Source organism: Parasteatoda tepidariorum, chromosome 5 (genome assembly GCF_982258835.1).
Source record: "Parasteatoda tepidariorum strain Cologne lab strain chromosome 5, Ptep-v5.0, whole genome shotgun sequence".
In the NCBI taxonomy this organism is placed as follows: Eukaryota; Metazoa; Arthropoda; class Arachnida; order Araneae; family Theridiidae; genus Parasteatoda; species Parasteatoda tepidariorum.
In genome coordinates, this window is record NC_141759.1 from 4,865,885 (window position 1) to 4,890,634 (window position 24,750).

Consider the following 24,750-nt stretch of genomic DNA (forward strand, 5'->3'; position numbering starts at 1 on the left):
TTTGCAAATATAAACATGCAAAAATGATCCCTATTTTTTTTTGTTGCCCTGTACATGTCATTTATTTGAATTCAAATTTATTTTAATGACTTAGTATTTACTAAAAATATGTAATTTTTTTTTTTAAAAAAAAAGTAGTTGTTATATGGATTTGAATGATTGCTTTGAATTCTTAGATTTTCGTGCATTTGCAATGCAGCTAAGCTAGTAGCACCATATAAGATTGCGTAGCAATTTTCGGGGGTTGGCGAGCGTTAGCGAGCAAGGGTCGCAGCCCACTAATTATTCATTATTGGTCAAAAGGTTGGACACCAATATGTGTTGATAAGGCCCTCATTTCAACTCCCTTTTGCTCTCAATTTAGTTAAAAAAAAGCCTGCAAGCAAGTGTCTTAAATTTAACAATGGCGAGCAGTAAACGTTCTACATTGATGATATAATGGGCATAATCAGAAAAACTGAAAATGGATGCAATCCAGCTGATATTTGCAGGGAATAAAAACTATCCAAATCTGCAGTTAGTAACATACGGAAAAATAGGCAATTAATAATTTCTGCTCTTGAGAAAAATTTAGATGACAGAAAAAAGTTGAGAAAAGCAGATCACAAGAATGTTGAAGAAGCATTACTGAAGTGGTTAGCATTCAAAGAAGCCGCAATCCTTCAGTATCTGAACAAATGTCGATGAATTTGCTAAGCGATTTTATGAGACTACTTTTATGTGCTCGAATGGCGGGTTAGACAGATTAAAAAAGCGGAATAACAGAAATTCAGGAAAAATTATCTGAGAGTCAGGAAGTGTTTCCATATCTGATGTTGAGATCTGCTCATCAGCAGAAGATTACAAATTTTTTTTTGTATGCAAGACGAGTAATAAAAAATAACATATTTTTGCTACTGCATAATATTTTTCAGTCATTTATTTGAATAATGTGTAATAAAAGGGAAGAGTTTGGGAACCATTAGATAAATTGCCTGCATAACGGCTATAGTGAACCGAAATTTCGGTACCTTGAAGGTTCACTATAGCGGGGTTTGACTGTATTTAAAAACGAGTATTAATTTTTTCATCGGCGTTGGAAAAATACACCGCACGTGACTTACAGAAAGAAAAAAAAATAAGCTTATTTTATGGACAACTCTTTTACTTCTATAGTGATCTGATGTTACGTTTGAGTTAGCACTTTCAAACTGTTTCGAAGATATCAAACCGAATAAGCGGATTTTGGTTGCATAAGGGTGTTACTATGTCATGACCATATTAATCGTGCGACAAAGAATTAACTTCAAAATTAAGATTCCTCACTGGTGACACTTTTCAATTTGCCTGTAGGCAGATAAATATTTATCTTTGAAGAATCTTTTTACATAGTAACTACAAGAGTGAGATTTCAAAACACAATGAAAGTGATGTAATGAAGAAATAAAACTTTTATTCCTATTTTTACAAAAATAAAAACTATTTAGCAGTATGAACAAAACTGTGGACAGATAATGCAGACTTTCGCGTAAAACTTTTATTACACACACTACAAGAATAAGGTTTCTCTCCAGTATGAATACGAATGTGTCTAGATAGTTCTTGCTTCTGAGAAAAATACTTGTTACATACATTACAAAAATAAGGTTTTTCTCCAGTATGAATGCGAATGTGTCTAGTTAGATGCTGCTTCCGTGAAAAAGTCATATTACAAACATTACAAGAATAAGGTTTTTCACCAGTATGAATGCGACTATGCTCAGTCAGATGTCTCCTATATAAAAAACTTTTATTACATACACTACAAGAATGAGGTTTCTCACCAGTATGAACGCGACTGTGCTCAGTCAGATGTCTCCTAGATATAAAACTTTTATTACATACACTACAAGAATAAGGTCTTTCCCCAGTATGAGTGCGCCGATGCTCAGTCAGATAATTCCTATATGAAAAACTTTTATTGCACACACTACAAGAATAAGGTTTTTCACCAGTATGAATGCGACTATGCTCTGTCAGATTACTCCTACATGAAAATTTTTTATTACATATACTACAAGAATAAGGTTTTTCACCAGTATGAGTGCGACTGTGTCTAGTTAGTGAACTCTTCAGTGAAAAACTTTTATTACATACATTACAAGAATAAGGTTTCTCACCGGTATGAACGAGAGTATGCTCAATCAGATTACTCTTTAATGAAAAGCATTTATTGCATACTATACAAGAATAAGGTTTCTGACTAGTATGAACGAGACTATGCTCAGTAAGATGACTTCTATCTGAAAAACTATTATAACATATGCTACAAGAAAAAGATTCCAGATCTGCATGGATATTAAGTAAGTTGCTGTCTTTCAAACTCATACTGACTGTAAACCTTAATCAACTTAAATTTAGCCAAATTATCTTGAAAACTTTTACATGAACTATAATTATTATGTTTTATTAGGTTGTACTGTCTTGTGCCAGGCTAAATTAGATATTTCAAAAAGTGGCAACAAACATTTAAAAGGGTTATGTTTGCCTGAGTAGCAGGTGAAAGCGAATATTACTATAAATTATATTGAAATATTCTGAAAGTAGTATTTAAGTTATTAGCAGCATTTACACAAGAGAAGTACTTAAGTTATAATCGATACATACATACATATTTTACAATCGAATTATTGAATCAATAACATAGAAATATCATATTAAAATACCATTCAATGTTATTTTAGTCATTCGGCAGTGAAAATTCATTTTTTCAATTTTTCATACTTGCAGTAGAAGAAAATTTGAAGATGTAGACAACCTTTCTGTGGCTATTATCATAGGTTAAATTCAAGTGTCATGAAATACTGGGCAACGTATTCAACTTTAAAGAAAAAATCTGAAAAAAAAGAAACTGTATTTTTACACATGTTCAGCCAAATTATTTTATTGTAGATTTTTACATGAACTCTAATTTTCAGAGCAGGTTAAAATAATTTTTTAGAGAAACAGAAAAATTTTATTTTTAAAAAAAAAATTTCTTATGAATAAATTTTAATTTGAAAGCGAAAAAGCAAAAGTGGTTGTAAATTCTCTTTTATTCTTACTTGAATTTATAAATTTAATTTATAATGATTTTAATTACCCCTATATAATAATAAATAATACAGTTATAAAAGTATATGATATCAATGGTAAGTTTAACACGTTGAATGCCACGGGAATCACTAGTGACCAACACTGAGTTCATGCGTAGCGCCACGGGGGTCATCGGTGACCGGCAAAGCCAAAATTATTAGCAACACATAATTAGAGTGAATTTTTAATGCTTTTATTTTTTTAATATTATTATCGTTACGAAAATGGTTTGAGGAAATTAAGGCAATACATACTGAGAAAATCATCTTGGCAAGATGATGGGCAAGTTATGTAAAATTAGCATGGCATTCAATGTGTTAAGCAATAACAAAATAATGGAATTTTGGTTATCACTTTTCAACTAAACTGTACTGCCAAAAGGCCATTTACAATTTTGAAATATTTAAAAAGAAACTACTTGAGAACTGAAAAATGCCTAAATGGACTCTGGTTTAAATACATATATAAATACCACTCGATTGCATATCAGATAATTGAATAATAATAATTCGCTTATACGAATAAAATTTAATGAAACCAAATCATTTCGTATTAAAATAATGTTAAACTTCTTGGATTCAATGGATATTTTTTGTCCCCACCTGATAGCATAAAGAAGAGATACTGAAATGAAATTTTTATTTTTGAGAAATGCTTGTCAGTTGAAAATGAAATTTCAGTTACAAAGACACAATAGGTGGTCACTTCCAAAGGGTCCTCCTGTTCATTAGTTAGTCTAAACAGGTGTCAGGGGTAAAGTTGAAAAATTAATCAAATTTTGCTGCCAGTTATAAGTTGCAGTAAACAAGGGGGGTTCTACCCCTCTTTGACTTACTTCCCTCACACATTATTTAGAATGTAAAAAAGGGTACAGAACAGATTTGTTTTGGGGTCAAAACTTATGGTCCCCTCCAGGGCTCGAAAAAACTCAGAAATTTTACCCGTCCCTGAGGATGGCTTGTCCAACAATGCACCCGTCCTCCGTTGAAACTAACCCATCGCTTTTAAGTAAATAAAAATATAATTTTCTCCTGCTTATAACAAACATTTATATAAATTGCACAATGAATTAGTCGTTACTAGGATTACATTATACAGTAATAAAAGAAATACTAGGTTATTAATAGTAACCTAGTATTTCTTTTATGAAATAATTTAAATGACAAGGGTCAAGTTATCTGGAATGTCAAGTTATCCGAGGGTACTGCGTTTTTTAAATGAATCAAATATGACGTTTGCCAGTTCCACAATCAAGCCAATGATTTACAGAGGTTTCTGAACAGAAATCTGAAAGGGGATTTCCATTTAGGTAGATGTTCATAATTGCTTTTAAAGCTTCTTGTTTAAGACAAGTACGTATTGTGTTTTTTTGTAAGTTTATTGCTGCAAAGCCCCTTTCAACTGCTGCAGTACTCCCAGACAGAGAAAACATCAATATATGCGCAGTATGTTGCTGTATTGTGGGTCATTTTGCTGCCTTGTAACTTGCAAGACTCTTGCAAGATAACAAAAATTGAAAATGTATCACGAACATTAACGGGAAAATGGCCGTCCGAGCGGACGTCGGATTCGAGAAATTCGTCGTCCGAAATTCGGAGAATTTTTGACTGTCGAGGACGGGCTGTTTTTTTTAGCTCTGGTTCCCTCCTGGTGCGCTATAAGCTTTGATAACAAAACGTTTCAGATTTCTCACACACTAGTGTACAACGCATTTTTCTCTTAAGTAGAGTAATCATTGCTTAGTCCAGTGAATAATAACTCTGAGTAAGTTGCAAGTTGAGTGCAAAAAGGAATGATTTAAATTAATTGAAAAGAGAAAGAAAAAAAAAACAATGAATGTTTGAAACAATAAATTAAAAAATATCCCAGACTAGAATAAAGCATTAAATTGGAATTTCTAAACTTTTGATAATTTGAAAAAAATAAGTTTAAAAAAAATTCAGAATGTAATTGAAAGGAACTTGCAAGTCATGAAAGTTTCAATTGAAACTGAAAATCTAATTTTGATAAATTGAAAAATTAAACGGGTATAAAAACAGTTTTCAATTATAGATTTTTTCGGGAGGGATTAAATAATATTTTACTAACTATTCTTTACTTTTCCCTAACATTGATTTATTTTTATGTAACTTTGAATTACATTAATATTTTATGTTTGTACTAACACAGACAGTTTTTATTATAATTAATTATGGATCATAAAACTGAGTTTTTTAAAAAAAAAATCAAAATGCTCTACTATGCATTAAATACCATTAAAAAGTAAAATTTTGCAATAAGATTGAATACTACATTAATTGCTTAGATTTGGTTAGAACCGATGGTATTCCTTTAAATGGAGTTGACTGCATTTGTCAAGAAAAAGTTAAAAGATTTTGCAAAAACTAAAGCAGAAACTAAATACATTTTAGTACAAACAAAAGTATTTGTCTATAATACTTCTTAACCATTTTTTTAATTATTAAATAATTTGGTTTTTCTTTTCTTTCTTTTCCATTATAGGTTGATTTCACTGTCTCTAATAAGCTGTAGGCAGGCCCCCCCCCCCGGCTACGGGCCTGCCATGGGGAGCATATCTTATTTTTCACATCTCCTCTACAATATTTGGTGCATTTGACTTGTTATAACAAGTACACAAAATCACAGTTGGTATTTGTCCATTTAGTTACTTTTTCAAAATGATATGCAACTGTTTAATTTCTGTCTGTTTTTGAAGATCTTCCTCATATTTCATTCATGTATTACTATATTTTCATTTCTATTTGTAATTCTTTTTGAAAATAAAATATTCAAAAACCAAAATAACAATGGAGATCTTTTTATGTTCTGGACACACTTCAAAATGCAGGTATAAGAAAATGGACACAGCTTCAAATGCATATTTAACACAATGGACAAAGTTTAAAATCCATGTTTAAGATGCACATTAAAAAATTCATACAGCTATTTAAGAAAAGGAATATAGCATTTTATATTATTTTTAAAATTCACAAATCAATTTTTTTTTAAGAATAAACAATAATTCTAATAACTGCATGTGATGTCATCCATTTGCCTCAAATACTTTGTTAATTTTTTTAAAATTAATCTTTATTGAAAAACTATTAAAAGTCAACAGTTTACAGGCCGTATAAATTTAGAATAATGAAATTCAAAATTACTATTTTTTTTTACAAAATTACATTACCGTTTAGCATATATAGAATATAAAGAGAATCTTGAAAAGTTAACAAATGTCACGGACCCTTAAGTCCAAGATTTTGTCCTCTAATGATTATACTCAGTTCTTAATAAAGTTCCTAATGGGGGAAAAAAAGGCAAGGGAAAATAACACATATTTATTAAATCTTTCTTTTAAAAAGATACACACACCATTACAGCATCTAGTAGATACGTTACTGCTCAAAATCTGCACAGGGTGCGAAGCCAAATTTTTCAACAAAAAATAAGCACCTTTTAAGTACACAAAAAATATTTTTAAGCACTTTAAAAAAATATAATTCGTCAGAATTGGCATGTTTTATCCGGTTTTATTTGCTTGCCAGCAAAGTAGATGATAGCCACCAGTGATATAATTTACAGGAGAAATACAATCTTCTATGGCTATAAGAGAAAAAAAATTGACAATGTTAGTCCCCGTACTCAGCAAAAATTTGAGAGATTTTTTGGTTTGATTCCAGAGGACGGAAAATGATGTCTGAAATTGAGAATCTCTAGCAAAATGCAGCAGAGTTGCACATGAGAGGGCAAAAATCTATCAAATCCAGCTCAGTATTACACACATGCGGATCCGCAAGCATTTCATCAAACAAATGAAATACTTGTGGCAGGTAAAACGAATAGCGTTTTCATACACTACGGACCGAATGTGTGCCAAAATGGATTGGGGTTAAAACAGTTGTTGTAACTTTGAAGAAGACAACGTCTTTTTGCAGAATTCGTACCAAAAGTTAACATGGTAAAAAAAATATCATTTTGGGAAAGGGAAAAAAGCACCTTTAAGGGCTTTTAAAAACAAAAATAAGCAACTTTAAGCACTTTTTAAAAATGCTACGCACCCTGCTGCCTGATACTTACCTGTCTCTCATTGAATTAATTGCTTTTAACTGATTTCAAAGATGTCTATTGGACACATATAACTGAATTATTTATAACTAAAATCGCATTGATTATGTGGGATTTTTACTTCTCCCCAAAATATTATAATACCTCATTTAGATTTGCACAATCACTGACATTTAATTATAAGAGTCTATTACTCTGCAAAATAAAGAAATAAAACTTTTCTTAATCATGACAATTTTTTCGAGTTATCACTAATTTTCAAACTGCTTCCTGAGTGATATATCCCATTAGAAATAAATATGATTGTGTTACGTAATTCAAGGGACATTATTGCGAGCCTAGGATGAACATATACCTTCAGTGAAACTCATAATAGACTGTTTGCCACTTGCCATTCCTAAATTATATGCTTCTGTTATAGATCAACGTTTATAAATTTTTTTTTTTTTGATTCCTGAACATTTTTAATTTGTTCTAAAACAAATAATGAAATGTTTAAAATTTTATAATATGGTGTAAGTCCCAAATATAAAGTTCTAAGAATAAATACAAAATATTGAACAATAAAAAAGTATTTGAAAAAGTGAAAAATAGACATTAAATTGGAAAAAAATTTTTTTTTCCACATTTTTGATAACTTTTAAATAATTTGGTAAATACAGAGTTAAGTTTAAAAAATGCTCATAATGAACTGAAAATGATACTAACAAATGAAAAATAATATTTTGATTTTACTAAGCAGAATTTACTCGACACAATTTAACGACTACAGGGAAATATATATTACCATATCAGTATCTCCTCCCACTAACTACAACAGCCCTGGTATCAAAGAGGTTTTAAACCTGCAAAAATTATTAAAAAAAATTAAATTGGGAGGTTTACTTGCATGTGTGTTTAACACTACAAATGGGTCTCCACCTGGAATAATTTCTATGGCTTCTAGTGAGTCAACAGCATAAAAGTTATCAAAAATTGGAGATCAGTTTGGCACAGAAATTGACACAAAAATCTACTAAGTTTAATGATAAACAAATTAGAAATAATGATTTGAACAGTTATGTAACACTTCAGAGTGGTGACATCTATGGATATTTAATTCTGTTACAATAATAGTTTTTAATATTCTGTTCCATTATTTTCACAATTTTAATTACATTGCAATTATTTTCAGTTATTAAAAACAAAGAAAAATTAGTCAGTAAAATTGAAAATCAGATATATTTATCAATGTCTCATCAGTACTTTTTAGACGGAGATTTCTGTATCCTGATTTGTGGCAGAATAATCGTCCTTGTATTGGCAACTTTCAGGCAGCGGCAAGAGAAGAACAAAAAAAAAAACATCACAGAAAGGGACCAACTTAAAATGTATAACTTATAGACATCCCCAGGCAAACATCTACATGTTTTTATTTTTTAATTTCCAAGTTTAAAATCAATTTGGCAACTTGGAGATTGTAGTTGGAAAGGAAATATCCCCTCCCCCCCTTTCAGTCAGTCAGGCATAAGAGAAAAATCTTCGAAAATTCAAAGACTTTATTTTTAATTCAGTTTATTTTCTAAGCAGGTAAAAACTATACAAAATGAATCTTAAAAAATCAACAAAATTTACACCCTACAAACCAAAAAATACCATTTTATCATTCGTCAAAATATGAATTTCTATTTTTCGGCATATGATGACACATTTTTAGATTTCCATCAATAGGACGGTTAACACTTTTAGTCTGTGAAGATTTAACATACAGTATAAATAACTTTCATATTTTAAATGTTGAAATAAACATAAAAAGTGTCTTTTTAATGTACCGAATTACTTACGGAACATGAATCATATCTATTTTGACAACTAAGATGTTTCCTTCCTTTGCTGCTTTTTCTTGCTCCCAGTTGATATTGAGGATTTCTTTCAATATAAAGAAGATACTGCAATAAAATAAGATACTCTTTATGAAAATGAACTTAATGAATATTTTCCAAGAACATGCATTTCATCATTTTTGTCAAAAATAAGGGTATTTTCAACATTATAAACACAAAACACACTTTATACCTTCGAATTTTTGTAACATCACAGTTTATTTATGGTTATAGCTGTCCATTTCTACCCGTCTAATACGTCGAAGATTTATCTACGTCATAGAGGGCGCTCATTGACTGCAACTTCTGTCAACTTCATTTAGTTTTCAGAGATGCCGAGGGCTGTGCTGGCGGAAGAGGTTCTTGCTATTCTGGAATCAGCATCTCCTTGAAATTTCTCTCTAGTGCAGTGACATCTGTGTAATTATTAACCACATAATTATAAACCGTATAACTATAATATTTCTCCCACATAATTATACAATGCGAAATGTTTATTTAAGAAACATATGAACAAGATAAATAACAATTAAACCATTCATGGTTTTAAAAAAATAGTTAGTTTAATCAATGACAATAACCCCTACAGTATTCCAGAATAAATTTTTATTATAGGTAATATTTTCAATGGGTATAATCTCTTGTATGGCATGCAAAAATAAAAGAATAAACATTAACATTTATTTCTTCGTGCTTTAGCAGAATCAAACAGTTTTCGATTTCATAATATCAACTGATTTTGCAGTTTCATTTTCGATAGAAAATAATGCCCAAGAATTTAGTTTTTTGATCATAGTAGACTTCTAAAATCTAAATAGATGGTTGAAAGCTTAAAGATCTTAAAGCAATTATTTGCAATATTTTTTGATCCATGCATATCTTTTATCCTTGTTAGGAGATTACAATAAAAAATTAAAGCAATATGTTAGTAGAATTCACTCATATTGCTCAAGTTAAAATAGATTTAATTTTTATCTCTGTTAATTTTTTACATGGTATCGCGGTGAATTTATTAAAATGTTCAGTAGAACATATGTTAACAATAAAAAAGCAAAAATAAGTATGCAAATAATCTCAATAGCGCCTTTGGTGGACAATAAATCAGATTAACAGCGTTGTCAAATTCTGCACTTATTAATTAGAAGCCAATAAATTTCAATTATGAAGGTTTCCTTTTCGTCAAAGCCTTTAACCGTTATAAATTTCATTTAGTTAAAAGAATTGGCGATCGCAAAGCTCGAATACGAATGTACTACGATATTTTCCCCTTTTATAATATTTTTCCTTCTTATTTAATAAAAATATTTTTTAAAATTTCCGTGATACTCTTCTTTAGAACTATGTTTAATGTAGTTTTCAGTTCTATATAGTTTTTCAACTTAAAGATTTTAATTTATATGAAAATCAAGATAGAAACAAACGTACTTCCTTCCTCTATGACTCTCCACACGCTAATAGAGAAAGCATGCGAAGTGTTGCCATTGGTAGTAAGTTCTGCTCTACGCCACCTACAGTCCATTTCGATCGCCAATACACTAATCTAAAGTAGTAAACTATACACATTAAAGCAAAAAATCTTAATGTTGCTGTTTAAGAGCTAAAAGAAGAGTAATTAATTAAATGAGTATTTACAATAAAGAGCTAAAATTAGTCTTTACATTTATTAGAATTGGTAATAAAATCGTATTATTCATTGAATTTCTAATAAAAATGGATTTTATATTGTCAACTAGTTATACGAATTTTTTTAAGCTCATACAAGAGATTTTTGCCATTAAAATTTTTCTTTTCTTAATATTGAGACATTGGGTTGGGGGTGAGACCTAACTAATCTAACAAGGGAAACTAGGGAAGTGTGACTCGCAGATTTTGAAATAAACTAGTGGGATGAATGCCTTATGAGGAATAGTTTTAGGGGGAAACATTCGTTTCGGCCCATAGAAGGTCCTGTGAGAGATAAAAAATAATTCAATATACAGAAAAATCGGTATTTCAATGCAGACTATTAGTTATTGTCTCATACTCCAATTAATTTTGTGGTACTTTTACGTATTATATAATGCATATTTATTGTCAAAATTGATTTCGAAAATTTTATATATCCATAGTTTTTCAGAAAAACCTGCTAGGTTAATTTTTAAAAAAACATTGACATCAAATTTTTTAAATTTTTTTCCAAAAAACTTTCCAAATTAATTGGATTATGTAATTGTAAATCAATTAATAATTAATTAACAATTAATTAATCATTAACAATTAATTAATAATTCATTAATTTTCTGATTAATTTATTAAATAGCAAATTAATAACTTATCCAATTAATTACAAATTAATTGGATTATGAGACAGTTGCAATAACTAATAGTCTGCCTTGAAGTAATAAAATACCGATGTTTCTATATATTGAATTATTTTTAATCTCTCACAGGACCTTCTATGGGCCGAAACGAATGTTAATTAATTTATTAATTAGCAAATTAATTAATTATCCAATTAATTACAAATTAATTGCATTATGAGACAGTTGCAATAACTAATAGTCTGCATTGAAGTAATAAAATACCGATGTTTCTATATATTGAATTATTTTTAATCTCTCACAGGACCTTCTATGGGTCGAAACGAATGTTAATTAATTTATTAATTAGCAAATTAATTAATTATCCAATTAATTACAAATTAATTGCATTATGAGACAGTTGCAATAACTAATATTCTGCATTGAAGTAATAAAATACCGATTTTTCTATATATTGAATTATTTTTTATCTCTTACAGGACCTTCTATGGGCCGAAACGAATGTTGCCCCATAAAATTATTCCTCATAAGGCATTCATCCCACTAGTTTATTTCAAAATTGGCGAGTCACACTTCCCTAGTTTCCCTTGTAAGTCTTAAATGTGTGTACTCAAATATATTATTGATGTACAGTCCGCAAAAAAAAAAAAAGATATCACCCTGAATAACTTTCGTTCTAATGATCGGATTTTCACGAACTAAGTGTCAATTTTAATGGTTCCGGGGGGTGATCTCAAATATGCTAATTAATTAGTGCTAACTATTAATTAAGTTACGAAATCAGACACAAAAACGTACTTTTTCTGAATAAGCATATAATTGTTTTGCATAATTGGATTCCTTATCTTCAAAATATAAGGGGGAAGCCGCAATCTGGGAAATGTGGTCCCCATAGTTTGGACCCCTTAATGTTAATTTCGTTGTTTACGTTTTCAGTCATATTTTAAAAACTAATGAAGCAATTCAAAAAAAATTGCACCCACTCATAAAACTCATTTACCCAAAGATAATTTCATTAAAAAAATAATTTTTAATAATTATTTATTATTATTTAATTAAAGTGAGGATGAAAAAATTTTGAATTATAAGGTAGGGATTTTTTTATACCATTTTAATCTACATATTTTTCAATTGAAAAATCTAAAGTTTCTATTTATTAGAAGATGAGAAAAATTAAAATTAATTATTTAAAAAAAATAATTTGGCGACAATGAAGAAATAATTTAATGGGGCGATCAATATTAAAATGTGATAAACTTACGAGGAAATTGACTTAGCGCGAGTGACGTAAAATTTCATTCATATTTTTTTCGCTAATAATCACTTGCTAAACTTTTTATTTTTTTAAAACTATAAAATACGATATTTCTTTTTTAGTCGTCTAAAATTCTATTTACAATTTAGTAAAGAAATTTGAATAAAACATTTTAATCAACGAGTGTCGAGTTTTATAAAAGCATGCTTGTGATTGAATATGATTATACACTAGATTTTGCTTATTTAATGTGATTATTTTTTAGTTTTTTTTCTCAATAACTGATACAATTTCTATAATATACATACGTATGAATAGATTTGGAATAAAATATTTATCAATTTCTTGGATATATTTTTTATAAATATTAATAAAAATACGTAGCCAACATTTTTAAGCATCTCTCACATCATTGCAAATTTCTCAACATCTTATATATCGTCTTAATCTTAAAAGTAATTTTCTAATCACCTGTCTGCGAATGACCGAAATCTGGAGAATGTCGACTTTCACCGGTGAATGTCAACAATCACATAGTCGCTTTGGTGATTGTCTGAAATATTTTTTACAACCGATATATTAATTTATTCGCTGATATAATTACATTTATTCAATATTTTAATACTTACTGACGATAGATTAGAAGAAACATCATTGTAGGGTATACCGGGCAAATGCATACCAGGGAGTGGCACTTGACCTTAAAAGAACATCAGTGTAGGATATACCGGGCTGTGGCTCTTAACTAGACCTAGTATATATTTCGGACATTTACCAAAGGTCTAGTCATACTAGTTCTAGTTAATTGCCACTGCCCGGTATACATTTGCCTGGTATACCAGACACTGATGTTTTTTTAAGGTCAAGTGTCACTGCCTGGTATACATTTGCCCGGTATACCAGACACTGATGCTTTTTTAAGGTCAAGTGCCACTGCCCGGTATACATTTGCCCGGTATATCCTACACCGATAATTTTTTAAGGTTCAGTGCCATTGCCTGATATATATTAGCCTGATACTCCAAACACTGATGTTTCTTCTAATCTATCGTCAGTAAGTATTAAAATATCGAATAAATGTAATTATATCGGATATAAAAAATATTTCGGACATTCACCAAAGCGACTATGTGATTGTCAACATTCACCGGTGAAAGTCAACAACCACCGATTTCGATCATTCACAGTAACATGCACATCATTAATATAACATAATGACCTAATCAGTATGTTTTTTTTCATATTTTGCCTAAATAACATTTGTCATTCTATAGAATGCCTAGGGAAAGTATGTAATACCTCTCATATTGAAATTGGTTGCTTAGCAACCTAGTGAAATTATGTCTTCTTCTTTTGAATTAGTCAATGGGTTACCTTAAAATATTAATTCGCATTGGCGACTTTTTCTGAACTATCGCCAAATATATAAACCTTTATTGTGACCCAATTTTTTCAAAATTTTGTCTACTCCCCCCCCCCCCTAATTCAAGTGTCTGGATTCCAAATTTGTAAAAAAAAATACTTGTTTATTCAGAGAAAGTACGTTTTTGTGTCTGATTTCTTAACTTAATTAATAATTAGCACTAATTAATTAGCATATTTGAGGTCACCCCCCGGAACCATTAAGATTGACACTTAGTTCGTGAAAATCCGATCATTAGAACGAAAGTTATTCAGGGTGATATCTTTTTTTTTTTGCGGACTGTACAGTGCTAAAAAAAAAAAAAAAAAAAAAAAAAAAATGCGAACCATCCTAAATAACTTTTGATCTAATGTTCGGAACTTATAAGTTCAGGGAAACTTATAAGTTAATGGTTCGAGGTGGTAATCTCAAATATACCAATTAATTAGTGCAGATGACACTTTAAGTTACGAAATCTTAACACAAAATACGAACTTTCTCTGAATAAACATACCTTTTTTCGATGGCTTCATATTTCTGGCTCCCAAAATACAGTGAAATTTTCAAAATTCTTTAAAATTCGATTTCTCAGATACTCTTCGACCAATTTCGCTCAAATTTCGTATTTTGTTATGCAAAATTATAGTCTTTAAAATGATGCTAAAAATTGTACATCTAACAAAATTTGTTTGATTCTTATTAAATGAATAATAAAAAATAATAAGCGCGTTTACTTAAATATACATTTTTGCATGGAATTATCTTTGGATAAACGAAATTTTTAATTGTGCAAAAAATTTTCAATTTGCTTAAAAAATTCTCGGGATAAGGGGTTCAAATTTTGGACCGTTCTCCTGACCAAACTATTGTGATCCTATTTCCCAGATTGCTGCTACCCCAGATTTTGTGGGTCAGAAATCCGTCAAAGAAATGCTATGGGTTATTCAGAAAAATTACATTTTTGTGCTTGATTTCATAACCTAAATAAAATATTGTCAACAATAACTAATTAGCAAACTTGAGGTCATCCCTTTGAACCATTAAGAGTTCTAGAATGTGAAAATCCGATCATTAGATCAGAAGTCAGCGCACTGTGAATATTTAAAAGATATTTTGCATTTAATAGATCACAGTTTTTTTGAAAATTATTTAAAAAAACGAAATTTTTTTGTAGGTTTGCAAAAATTTTAGGAATTTATAAACTCATTCACACGCCTATAAATAATTTCATAGCTGTTAATATACTTAATCGCTGTTAATGTGCTTACACACGGATTTTAAGGCAATGTTAATCTTAAACAAGAAACCTTACTTCATTCCTTATTTGTTTAGAGAAGAGATTCTATCTAATTCAATTTTTAGGATTATGACCGAAATAAGGGCGGTAAAAAAATTAGTACATGGTTGGTCATTTATCGTCAAATGAATGCAGTTTGAATATTTGAATTTCCTTATTTTCGGGGGTTAACTTCAGATAGCTATAAAATGCTGAAAGTATTCTCAGCACCATGAAAGTTTTTACCCCTATTTTAACAGTTATGATTAAGATTCGACTATTATGGTAAAGGGGAATTTCTGTTAAGTGATGGGAATTTTTCTTAAATGGATTATTTTAAATATTTTTATGAATCATTTATTCTAATATTCCATGCAACAAAAATTATTTTAATAATAAATTTTATTAAGATTACGTTTTTTAGTTCATGCATTTTTCAGTTAACACGTTATTTATTTTAATATTTGATTAAAGGATTTAATTTAAAAGCACTAATAAAAACGCGTTATTTGGCGTTGATAAAATACATTATATATTGTGCGTAAGAGAACTTTCAACGATTTTTTAATGAAATATTTATGACAGTTTTGCTTTATTTCAAATTCATTCTTATTTCTAAGAATTTTTTCCAATAACGTTTAATTTTATTTCTTCACTTTTAAATTTCTTTTTCTCATTTCTTGTTAGTTACAAATTTATTTTTAATTCTTTTTTCAAAACAGTATTAAGGGCACCACATTTTTTTAATAATAAATTACTTTCAATTTTAAAGGAACGATTTTTAAGCCAGGATGATCAATTTTATGTATATATATACATATCTGCTTTTAAATTCTCGGGGATCTGGTCAGATGGCTCTGTTTCTCCCCACCCTTGCGATTTCCCTCTTATTACACTACAATATACAGTGGAATCTGTAAAAGTGACCACCTGGGTAAAGTGAGCGTCTGAGTAAGATGACCATTTTCTACAAGTTTTATTTAAAGAGTCTTCATAAAGTGGCCACTATATAGTGACCATTTGACATGGTCTTAAGGGTGGTCAATTTAGACAGTAGACAAATGTAATTAGACAGTAGTCTAATTACAGTTCCACTGTAATTAGAATTTTGATTTTCTTCCCTTCATTTTATTTTCTAAAGTGAGTTTGAAAGGCCGACATTGTCAGAAAGGAAAACAAAAACGCCAACTAGATTTGGTTACTGAAATTAAATGTCTTTAAGAATATGGATGATTGACCGAGTAAAGCTAAGTGTAGATGGCGCTGGGGGTCAAAATTTTCCGTAAGACTTCTGGGTTACCACTTCCAATTGCCTAAACTCGGAAAAGAGCGCCATTCAATATTATTATACATCAGTGGTTACCAACTGCCGAACCGCGAACTAATATATTAGTTGTCATTTTTTGTAGACAAATTTCGTAAAAAAATCTATATGGGTCTTAAATACTTTTAAGTTGACAATTGATCTTGGCAATTTGATGTCTGTTTAACCTTAAAGTTATTGTAGCAGGAATTTTTTAATATGCAATTACATATTTTTAAATATCTACTTCTTCTTTTAATTTGTAATTCAATACTTTTGTTTTGTACAACATGATAAAAATATGACAGTAATACTTTATGTTGCCTCAAACATAAAAGAATCCTACATAAAATTTTTATAAAGTTGCGGCCCGCCATTTGACTGGTGTTTTTAATTGCGGCCCTTATGCAAGTTGGGAACCCCTGTTATACATGTAGTGTTCACGATATTATGCGTTCTTTCAATGAAACAAAGGTATTTAGAAGAGCTCACAAGCTACCCAAAAAATAAAAACCAGTGATATTTTATGCAATTATAGCCAAATGGGAGTTGATTAACTTTACACTTTATTAATCGTGTGATATTAATTTTCTCAAGTTTGTTTTCGGCTCACGACCTATTAGAATTTATACAGGGTGTCCCAAAAGGTCGTTTACAAACTTAACATGCTGGTCTGTCATATCATGATGAACAAGATTTACATAGGAACTTGTGTCCGAAAATTAAAACTGAGACCGCTAGAGGGCGATAAGTGCAGGTTTGGATGAGGAGAAAAAAATGATATCGATTGCGGTGTTAATATGATTTTTATTATAAAACATCATTACATCACAGCAAATGCTCAAAATTCCTTCCATTCGCCACAATGCACGTTTCACAGCGTCGGCGCAAGGAATTACGAACCCGTTCAAATTGGCCAGCAGTGTCACGGACACGTGCTGCCGCTTCCACGATCCTGGCGATAAGATCCATGTCCGATGTTACAGGTGTCTCGTACACTCCGGACTTCATGTGTCCCCACAGGTAGAAATCCAGGGGAGTCAGGTCGGGGGATCGCGGCGGCCATGTGACTGGTCCGCCTCTACCGATCCAGCGATTAGGATAAATCCTATCGAGGTATTCTCGAACAGCATAGCTAAAGTGGGCAGGCGCTCCATCATGCTGAAACCAGATGTTTCGGCGTGTAGCGGCTGGAACGTCACCCATCAGATCCGGCAGAACTCTTTCTAAAAAAATGCGATAGGTATTTCCGTCGAGCCGTTCAGACTGAAGGTAAGGGCCAATCAACATGTCACCGATAATACCAGCCCAAACGTTTACGCTGAAACGTTGTTGATGTGCATGGGCACGTGTATATCTTGGGTTTTCATGCGCCCATACGTGCATGTTGTGCAGGTTCACGACACCATCCCGTGTAAAGCAGGATTCATCAGAAAACAAAATCCATGATGGAAAATCTGGCTGTGCGACCCGCTGTTGCAAATACCAGCGTGAGAATGCAATGCTGTTGGGATAATCGTCAGCGCACAATGCCTGTACTTTTTGGAAGTGGTAAGGGTGTTGCGTGTCATCGTGCAGTATGAACATTATGGTGGAACGAGCTACACCCAAGACACGTTCGCCTTCTGGGAGACTTCTTTGCGGGTTGATGGTATACTCCTGTAGCACGGTTTCCTCTACGACAGGTGTGCGTGTAGCACGTTCTCGACCAATGTGGCTACGTGCTACGAAAGCACCTGATTCACATAATCTGCGGTGCAATCGTCCAAACAAAACATAACTTGGCTGACGTCTGTTTGGGAAGCGTTCAAGGTACGTCCGTGCCGTGGCTCGTCCATTTCCATCAGCGGCGCCGTATACGTAATGCATGTCGATCATTTCTGCGTTACTAAACTCATTCATCCTTCTCCTTCAACGTCCACGCCTGAAATGATTGTTTTCCCCACTCTCCCGTTTTCGTACAATTATCGCCCTCTAGCGGTCGCAGTTTTAATTTTCGGAGACAAGTTCCTTTGTAAATCTTGTTCATCATGATATGACAGACCAGCATGTTAAGTTTGTAAACGACCTTTTGGGACACCCTGTATATTACAGAAAAATTTCATGAATGATAAAATTTCGCGTAAATTTGATTAAAAAAAATCTCAATTATAAAACTTCCTAGAATATTAAGCCTGTTCACACATGGCTTTGAAAGCATATCATAAGAGGAGGGATACACCAGAGACCTCACAAGCCATTTAAATACTGCGATAAGCTTGGGATAACTAATGCTTATCATTGAGGCCAAGATAGTATTAAGAAATCTAATTTTTTTACAGTTGAAAATCAAACCCAGCCAAAACAAAAAAGTGATTAACCATAAAATTGACAATTATTAGTATCCGGATACAAAACAATAAAAATGACAAATACCCGATTGTGACTAATAAAACTATCTTGTTAAATATATTAATGACACAGGTAGTACTTTAAATATAAACCAAAACCCAACTAAAATTTTGGAAAAACTAATTGTCCAAAAAGAAAGAAAAAACTTTGTTAATGTAAAACATACAAAAGGTATTTTGCAACATAACCAAACTTAAAATCTAGGTCAGTGGAGTTTTATATTTTAAATACTGATCTACCTTATGTCATGTTAGGTTTAAAAGGATCACATTTTCTGATTATAAGAGCAATTTGTCCTTACACATTTTTCCTGAAATCCTGGTTAAAGATTGCAATAAAAATACCAATAATGAAAATAAAGTTAAAAATAAAAATAAGGAAATATTTAACTTTCTTTTTTTACTTAACACAAATTTATTGCTCATCATATTTATTTTTATTTGCATTTTCGTATAGCAATTTTTACATAAAACTTGTTTAACTTCTAAAATAGAGAGCAATATATACATAGAAAATAGACTCGTTAAACTTATTATTAGATATAAAATAGATACATTGGATATTTTTAAATAACAATATAGCTTTATTTTTTTTTTGGGGGGGGGGGAATTAAAAAAAAGTATGCAAATATCATTTTTATGCATATTAAAAGGTTAAATCACAAGTTTAAAAGTAATTTTATAAAAGGTCAAACAAACGAAAATTGATAAGAAAATGATTTTAATTAATTTAAATAATTTATCTGTCACTGTTTAACATATCAATTTGAATACGCACTAAATAGTATGTAAGTTAAATACCCTATAAAATGGCATTAAAATATTATACTGCTATCATATCAACTTTAAAACCTCCTTTTTATTAAAAAGAGATTAATATCTGTAGTTAAAATTGGATGCATCATGGATTGAATATTTTGAAAGCAGTTCAATAAAAGTACTTAGGGAGGTAATTTTATTTTATTTATTTCAAAATATGTCAGCTTTCTAAAAATTAAAAAATGATAATAATGAATATCAAATTGAGAATAACTGTATCTTACTTTGAAATGGTTTTAATGCGTAAAAAGTTTTATATATTGAGATGAAATGATTTATCTACTATTTCTAAACAAGTTACTTTTTTTTGGTTTCATTTACGTAGTTTTTAAACCGAAATATGCTATTTATTGTTTATTTGAAATGTAATTAATTTTTTTTTCTCGGAAATTAATCTTTTTATCTAATAAAATTGCTTAAGTTCCTTTTTTAATTTCTTCAGCATCACAGAAATAACATAATTAGCAATTTCGAAAAACGAAAGGTTTTCAATTTCACTTTCTTAAAACAATAATAATAAATACTCACTGATCCATACTTATTTGATAGAGGAGAATGCAGGGTTCGTTGATTTAAATCAGCTTGATTTAAATCACGATTTAAATCATGATTTAAATCATGATTTAAATCAAATGATTTTTTTAATATAAAATCATTGATTTAAATCAACTAATTTTTTTTATCTATATATATTGATTTTAAAAGTTAAAAAACAGTGTTTTTAATTTTTGATACTTTTATTATTTTCTTTTCTTAGTATTAAAATTTAATTTAAATAAATTGCTGCATTAATTAATTTTAGTTAACGAAATTACTTTCTTTCTTGGTGTGTGCTAAATTCCAACATATTTGAAATTACATTTTTAAAAATCTTTTGATTCTTGAGTACAGATTAAAGTAAACATTTAATGCTGTCTTAATATAGACTTGCATAGCCGCAAAAAGTAATTAATAAACATGAATTTTTTTCAAAAAATAATACAAATAATGTTAATTAAAATTCTAACTTTTGAACGTGAATTAAAATCTACATCATATTTTATTGGTGGAAAATGTATATTTTTGGAGCTTGAGGTTATATTAAAAATAAATTACCCTAATATGCCAAAACCAGAAAAAAAAAAAAAAAAAAAGGGCTGATGAATTCAGATGTTTTTTTCCTAATATAGTGTCATTCTTCCCTTTCAAAGTCTATTTGATGCAGTAGGGTTATTAACTGGTATTTTTTTCTCATAATATGTTTACAGTATCTTTGACATTATCTGATTTTCTATTAAGAAATTTTGTGAAAAAAAATTCAAATGAGTATATAGATTTTCTAATTTTTTTTTTAAGCTTAACTTATCTATTTCGATATAGAATTAAAAATGAATATTTCAATATAAAAATATATAGATTAAATATTTATTTATTTTTTGATGAGTGACTACATTTATAAACAGTCTGCTACATTTATTTTGTCATTTTAAAAATCAAGAGAAAAAAAAAAGAAATCACAATTTTAAATTAAAGTTATGGTTTGCTAACTGAAACTTTGTTTTAATAGTTAAAGTATAGGGGTCTGTCCAAGCCAAATTTACTACCATTTAACGGTACCTTTACAAATTCAACTTTAGGAAAAGTGATAGAATAATCACACAAAATACTTTTTCTTAAAATTTTATTTTTGTGTCTCGTAAGAAGCGATAAATCCATATTTTTACTATATTTGTGTTGATTTTTTAATATAATTTTTAATTTTCACGAAATAGGTACCTCTCAGAAAAACCCAAACAGACCCCTGAAGTATTCTTTAAATTCTCTATTTCATCTAGTCTTTAAATTTTAATCATGCATTTGTTTCAAAATGGTTGCTATGCATTCAAAGACGTGTATTATTATGAAAAATTATTTTAGTTAGAGCTTCTAAAATATCGTTACAATACAGTTTTAATAAAGTTAATTTGATTAAACATTTATAATTTTTTTAATCATAAATTAAAGTTCTTACAGTGTATTTGAATAAAAATCAAAAAATCTGATTTAAATAAAAAAAAATCCGATTTAAATCAAAAAAATCTGATTCTTTTGATTTTTTTAAAAAAAATCAAAAACCCTGGGAGAAAGCAAAATATGAGGTAGCGATTTGATTGCAAAAAACACAATTTTGAAGCCGCGTGCCAAATGTGGCAAGTTTTGCACGTCAGTCACTTGTTACATGTAGAACCTCACTGACTGGATTGCGATGCTCTCTCTAACTCCTTATACCACCTCTGTGACATCACAAAGGTACTCTAGCCAGGATTGCAGTGAGATTAAAACCTGCTACGTCAATGCAACACAATGTTTGGTGCTCTGTCAGGTAGTCCCTTGAGCCTTGTATATAAAGATTTTAACCAATCATTACTACTTTTCGTCATTTTAATTACTTGTTATTACTTTTCAAAGCAACATAACACTCACAATGGACAACTACTTCACTATAATGTAAAAAAACTTTTATTACACTCGTTAAAAAATTAAAGTTACTCAGCAGTAAGCAGTTAAAATGAAACATTTGAGAAAAACTGTTTTATTTTAAAAGAATAAGGTTTTTCTACAGTATGAGTGCCACTGTATCTTGCTACATGTTTCTTCTGTGAAAAACTTTTATTACATACACTACAAGAATAAGGTTTCTGACCACGACTGTGTACAGACAGATGTCACAAGAATAAGGTGTTTCACCAGTATGAGGGCGACTGTGCTTATCTAGACTGGGCTTTCTTGAAAAGCTTTTATGACATACACTACAAGAATAATGTTTCTCATTAGCATGAATGTTAAGCTGTCTTTTAAACTCATTCTTACAGCCACCCTCTATCAGCTTACATACAGTTCAATTATCTTAATGAATAATTTTACCTCAACTGTAATTCTTACGTCAGGTTAAAATGGATTTTTAGAAAAACTGCAATAAAAATTTTACAAGAATAACGTCTTTCTATTCATTTAATAATTGACGAAAGAAAATATTACTACACATTATTACACTATGAGACTCTGAAATCAGTATTAAAATTGTTGGCAGTAATCAAGCAACAGAAGTACATAAATTAATAACAATTCTTCGAAGTTATAAAATGGAATGGATGAGTAATATAGAACCATCATACTTCAATACTATATTTATAGTCTACCTTTAAATTAAAAGGCCTTTCTTCAATATAACACAATGGCAAACTAATTTTAATATGTTAGACAACCTTTCTGTGGTTAATATTTTAACACACACTTACTTAACACACAGCACTTGGCGGAATGGTTAAAACCGCTTGGTTAGAGAGTCTCAGAAGGCTTATATACAACATTTAAAGCTTTTATTTATTCGTCACTACTTTTCGTCATTTTAATTACTTATAATTACTATTCTAAGCACAATGAAAATAACAATGGAAAACTATATCACTATAATGTAACAAACTTTTATTACACTCATTGTAAATGCAAAGTTACTCCGCAGTATAAACAAAACTGTAAATAGTTAACATAAACCTCTGGGATAAACTGTTTTAAAACTTGTCACAAGATAACGATTTTTCTCCGGTATGAGTGCGAAGGTGTCGAGTTAGAATTTTCTTCAATGAAAAACTTTTATTACATATATTACAAGAATAAGGTTTCTCACCAGTATGAACACGACTGTGAACAGACAGTATACACTCATGTGAAAACCTTTTATTACATATGTCACAAGAATAAGGTTTTTCACCAGTATGAATGCGACTATGTTTAGTTAGATATTCCTTAAGTGAGAAACTTTTATTACATACACTGCAAGAATAAGGTTTTTCAGCAATATGAGTGCGACTGTGCTTAGTAAGATAGGTCTTTTCTGAAAAACTTTTATTACACACACTACAAGAATAAGGTTTTTCAGCAATATGAGTGCGACTGTGAAAAGTTAAATATTGTAATCTTGAAAAACTTTCATTACATACACTACAAGAATAAGGTTTCTCCCCAGTATGAATGCGATAGTGTACAGTTAGAGATTCTTTATGTGGAAAACTTTTATTACACACACTACAAGAATAAGGTTTTTCATCAGTATGAGTGCGACTGTGCCTAGTTAGTTGGTATGATCTTAAAAATCTCCTATTGCAAACACTACAAGAATGAGGTTTCTCCCCAGTATGAATGCGAATGTGTCTAGTTAAATGAAAGTTTTCTGAAAACCTTTTATTACATACACTACAAGAATAAGGTTTTTCAGCAGTATGAATGTGACTGTGTTTGTATAGACTGTGTTTTTTTAGATATTCTGATCTTGAAAAACTTTTGTTGCATACACTACAAACATGGGGTTTCTCTCCGGTATGAATCCGAATGTGTCTAGTAAATTGAAAGTTTTCTAAAAAACTTTTATTACAGACACTACAAGAATAAGATTTTTCAGCAGTATGAGTGCGATAGTGTGTAGTTAGATATCGCTTCAGTGAAAAACTTTTATTACACTTAGTACAAGAATAGGGTTTTTCTCCAGTATGAGTGAGACTGTGCTTAGCTAGATTGGGCTTTTTTGAAAAACTTTTATTACATACACTACAAGAATAAGGTTTCTCATCATTATGAATGCTATGTGATTTGCTGTCTTCTAAACTCATACTGATTGCATAACTTTATCAACTATTGTACACCTCAATTACCTTATTGAAGACTTTTACATGAACTGTAATTCTTATGCCTGGTTAAAATAGATTTTTAGAAAAATAGCAACAAAAATTGTACAAGACTAATGTTTTTCTGTTGATTACGTAATTGATGAAAGCAAATATTGCTAAACGTTGTATTAAAATATCTTTAAAGAAGAACTTAAATTGTTAAGCAATAGTTCATTTAATGTTAGAATAAAGAAACAAAATTAGTGGTTTTGAATGTACCGAATTACCTAGGTAGAAAGAATCCTACCCAATATTATTTTACAAGGAAGAAGTTTCTTTCTTTTGCTGATTTTTCTCCCTCCC

The 24,750-nt window shown here is 30.2% G+C and overlaps 1 protein-coding gene across 1 annotated transcript; it reads right to left on the reverse strand.

The window, feature by feature from the left end:
* Positions 1–1,412: 1,412 nt before the first annotated feature.
* LOC147808509 (uncharacterized) lies at positions 1,413–24,525 on the reverse strand. The gene is made up of 3 exons (XM_087162591.1): positions 23,303–24,525; positions 22,405–22,533; positions 1,413–2,365 (listed from the first exon to the last, which is right to left on the reverse strand). Exons 1-3 carry the CDS (start codon positions 24,388–24,390, stop codon positions 1,459–1,461), a joined length of 2,124 nt encoding a protein of 707 aa, XP_087018717.1. The 5' UTR covers positions 24,391–24,525; the 3' UTR covers positions 1,413–1,458.
* Positions 24,526–24,750: the final 225 nt, after the last annotated feature.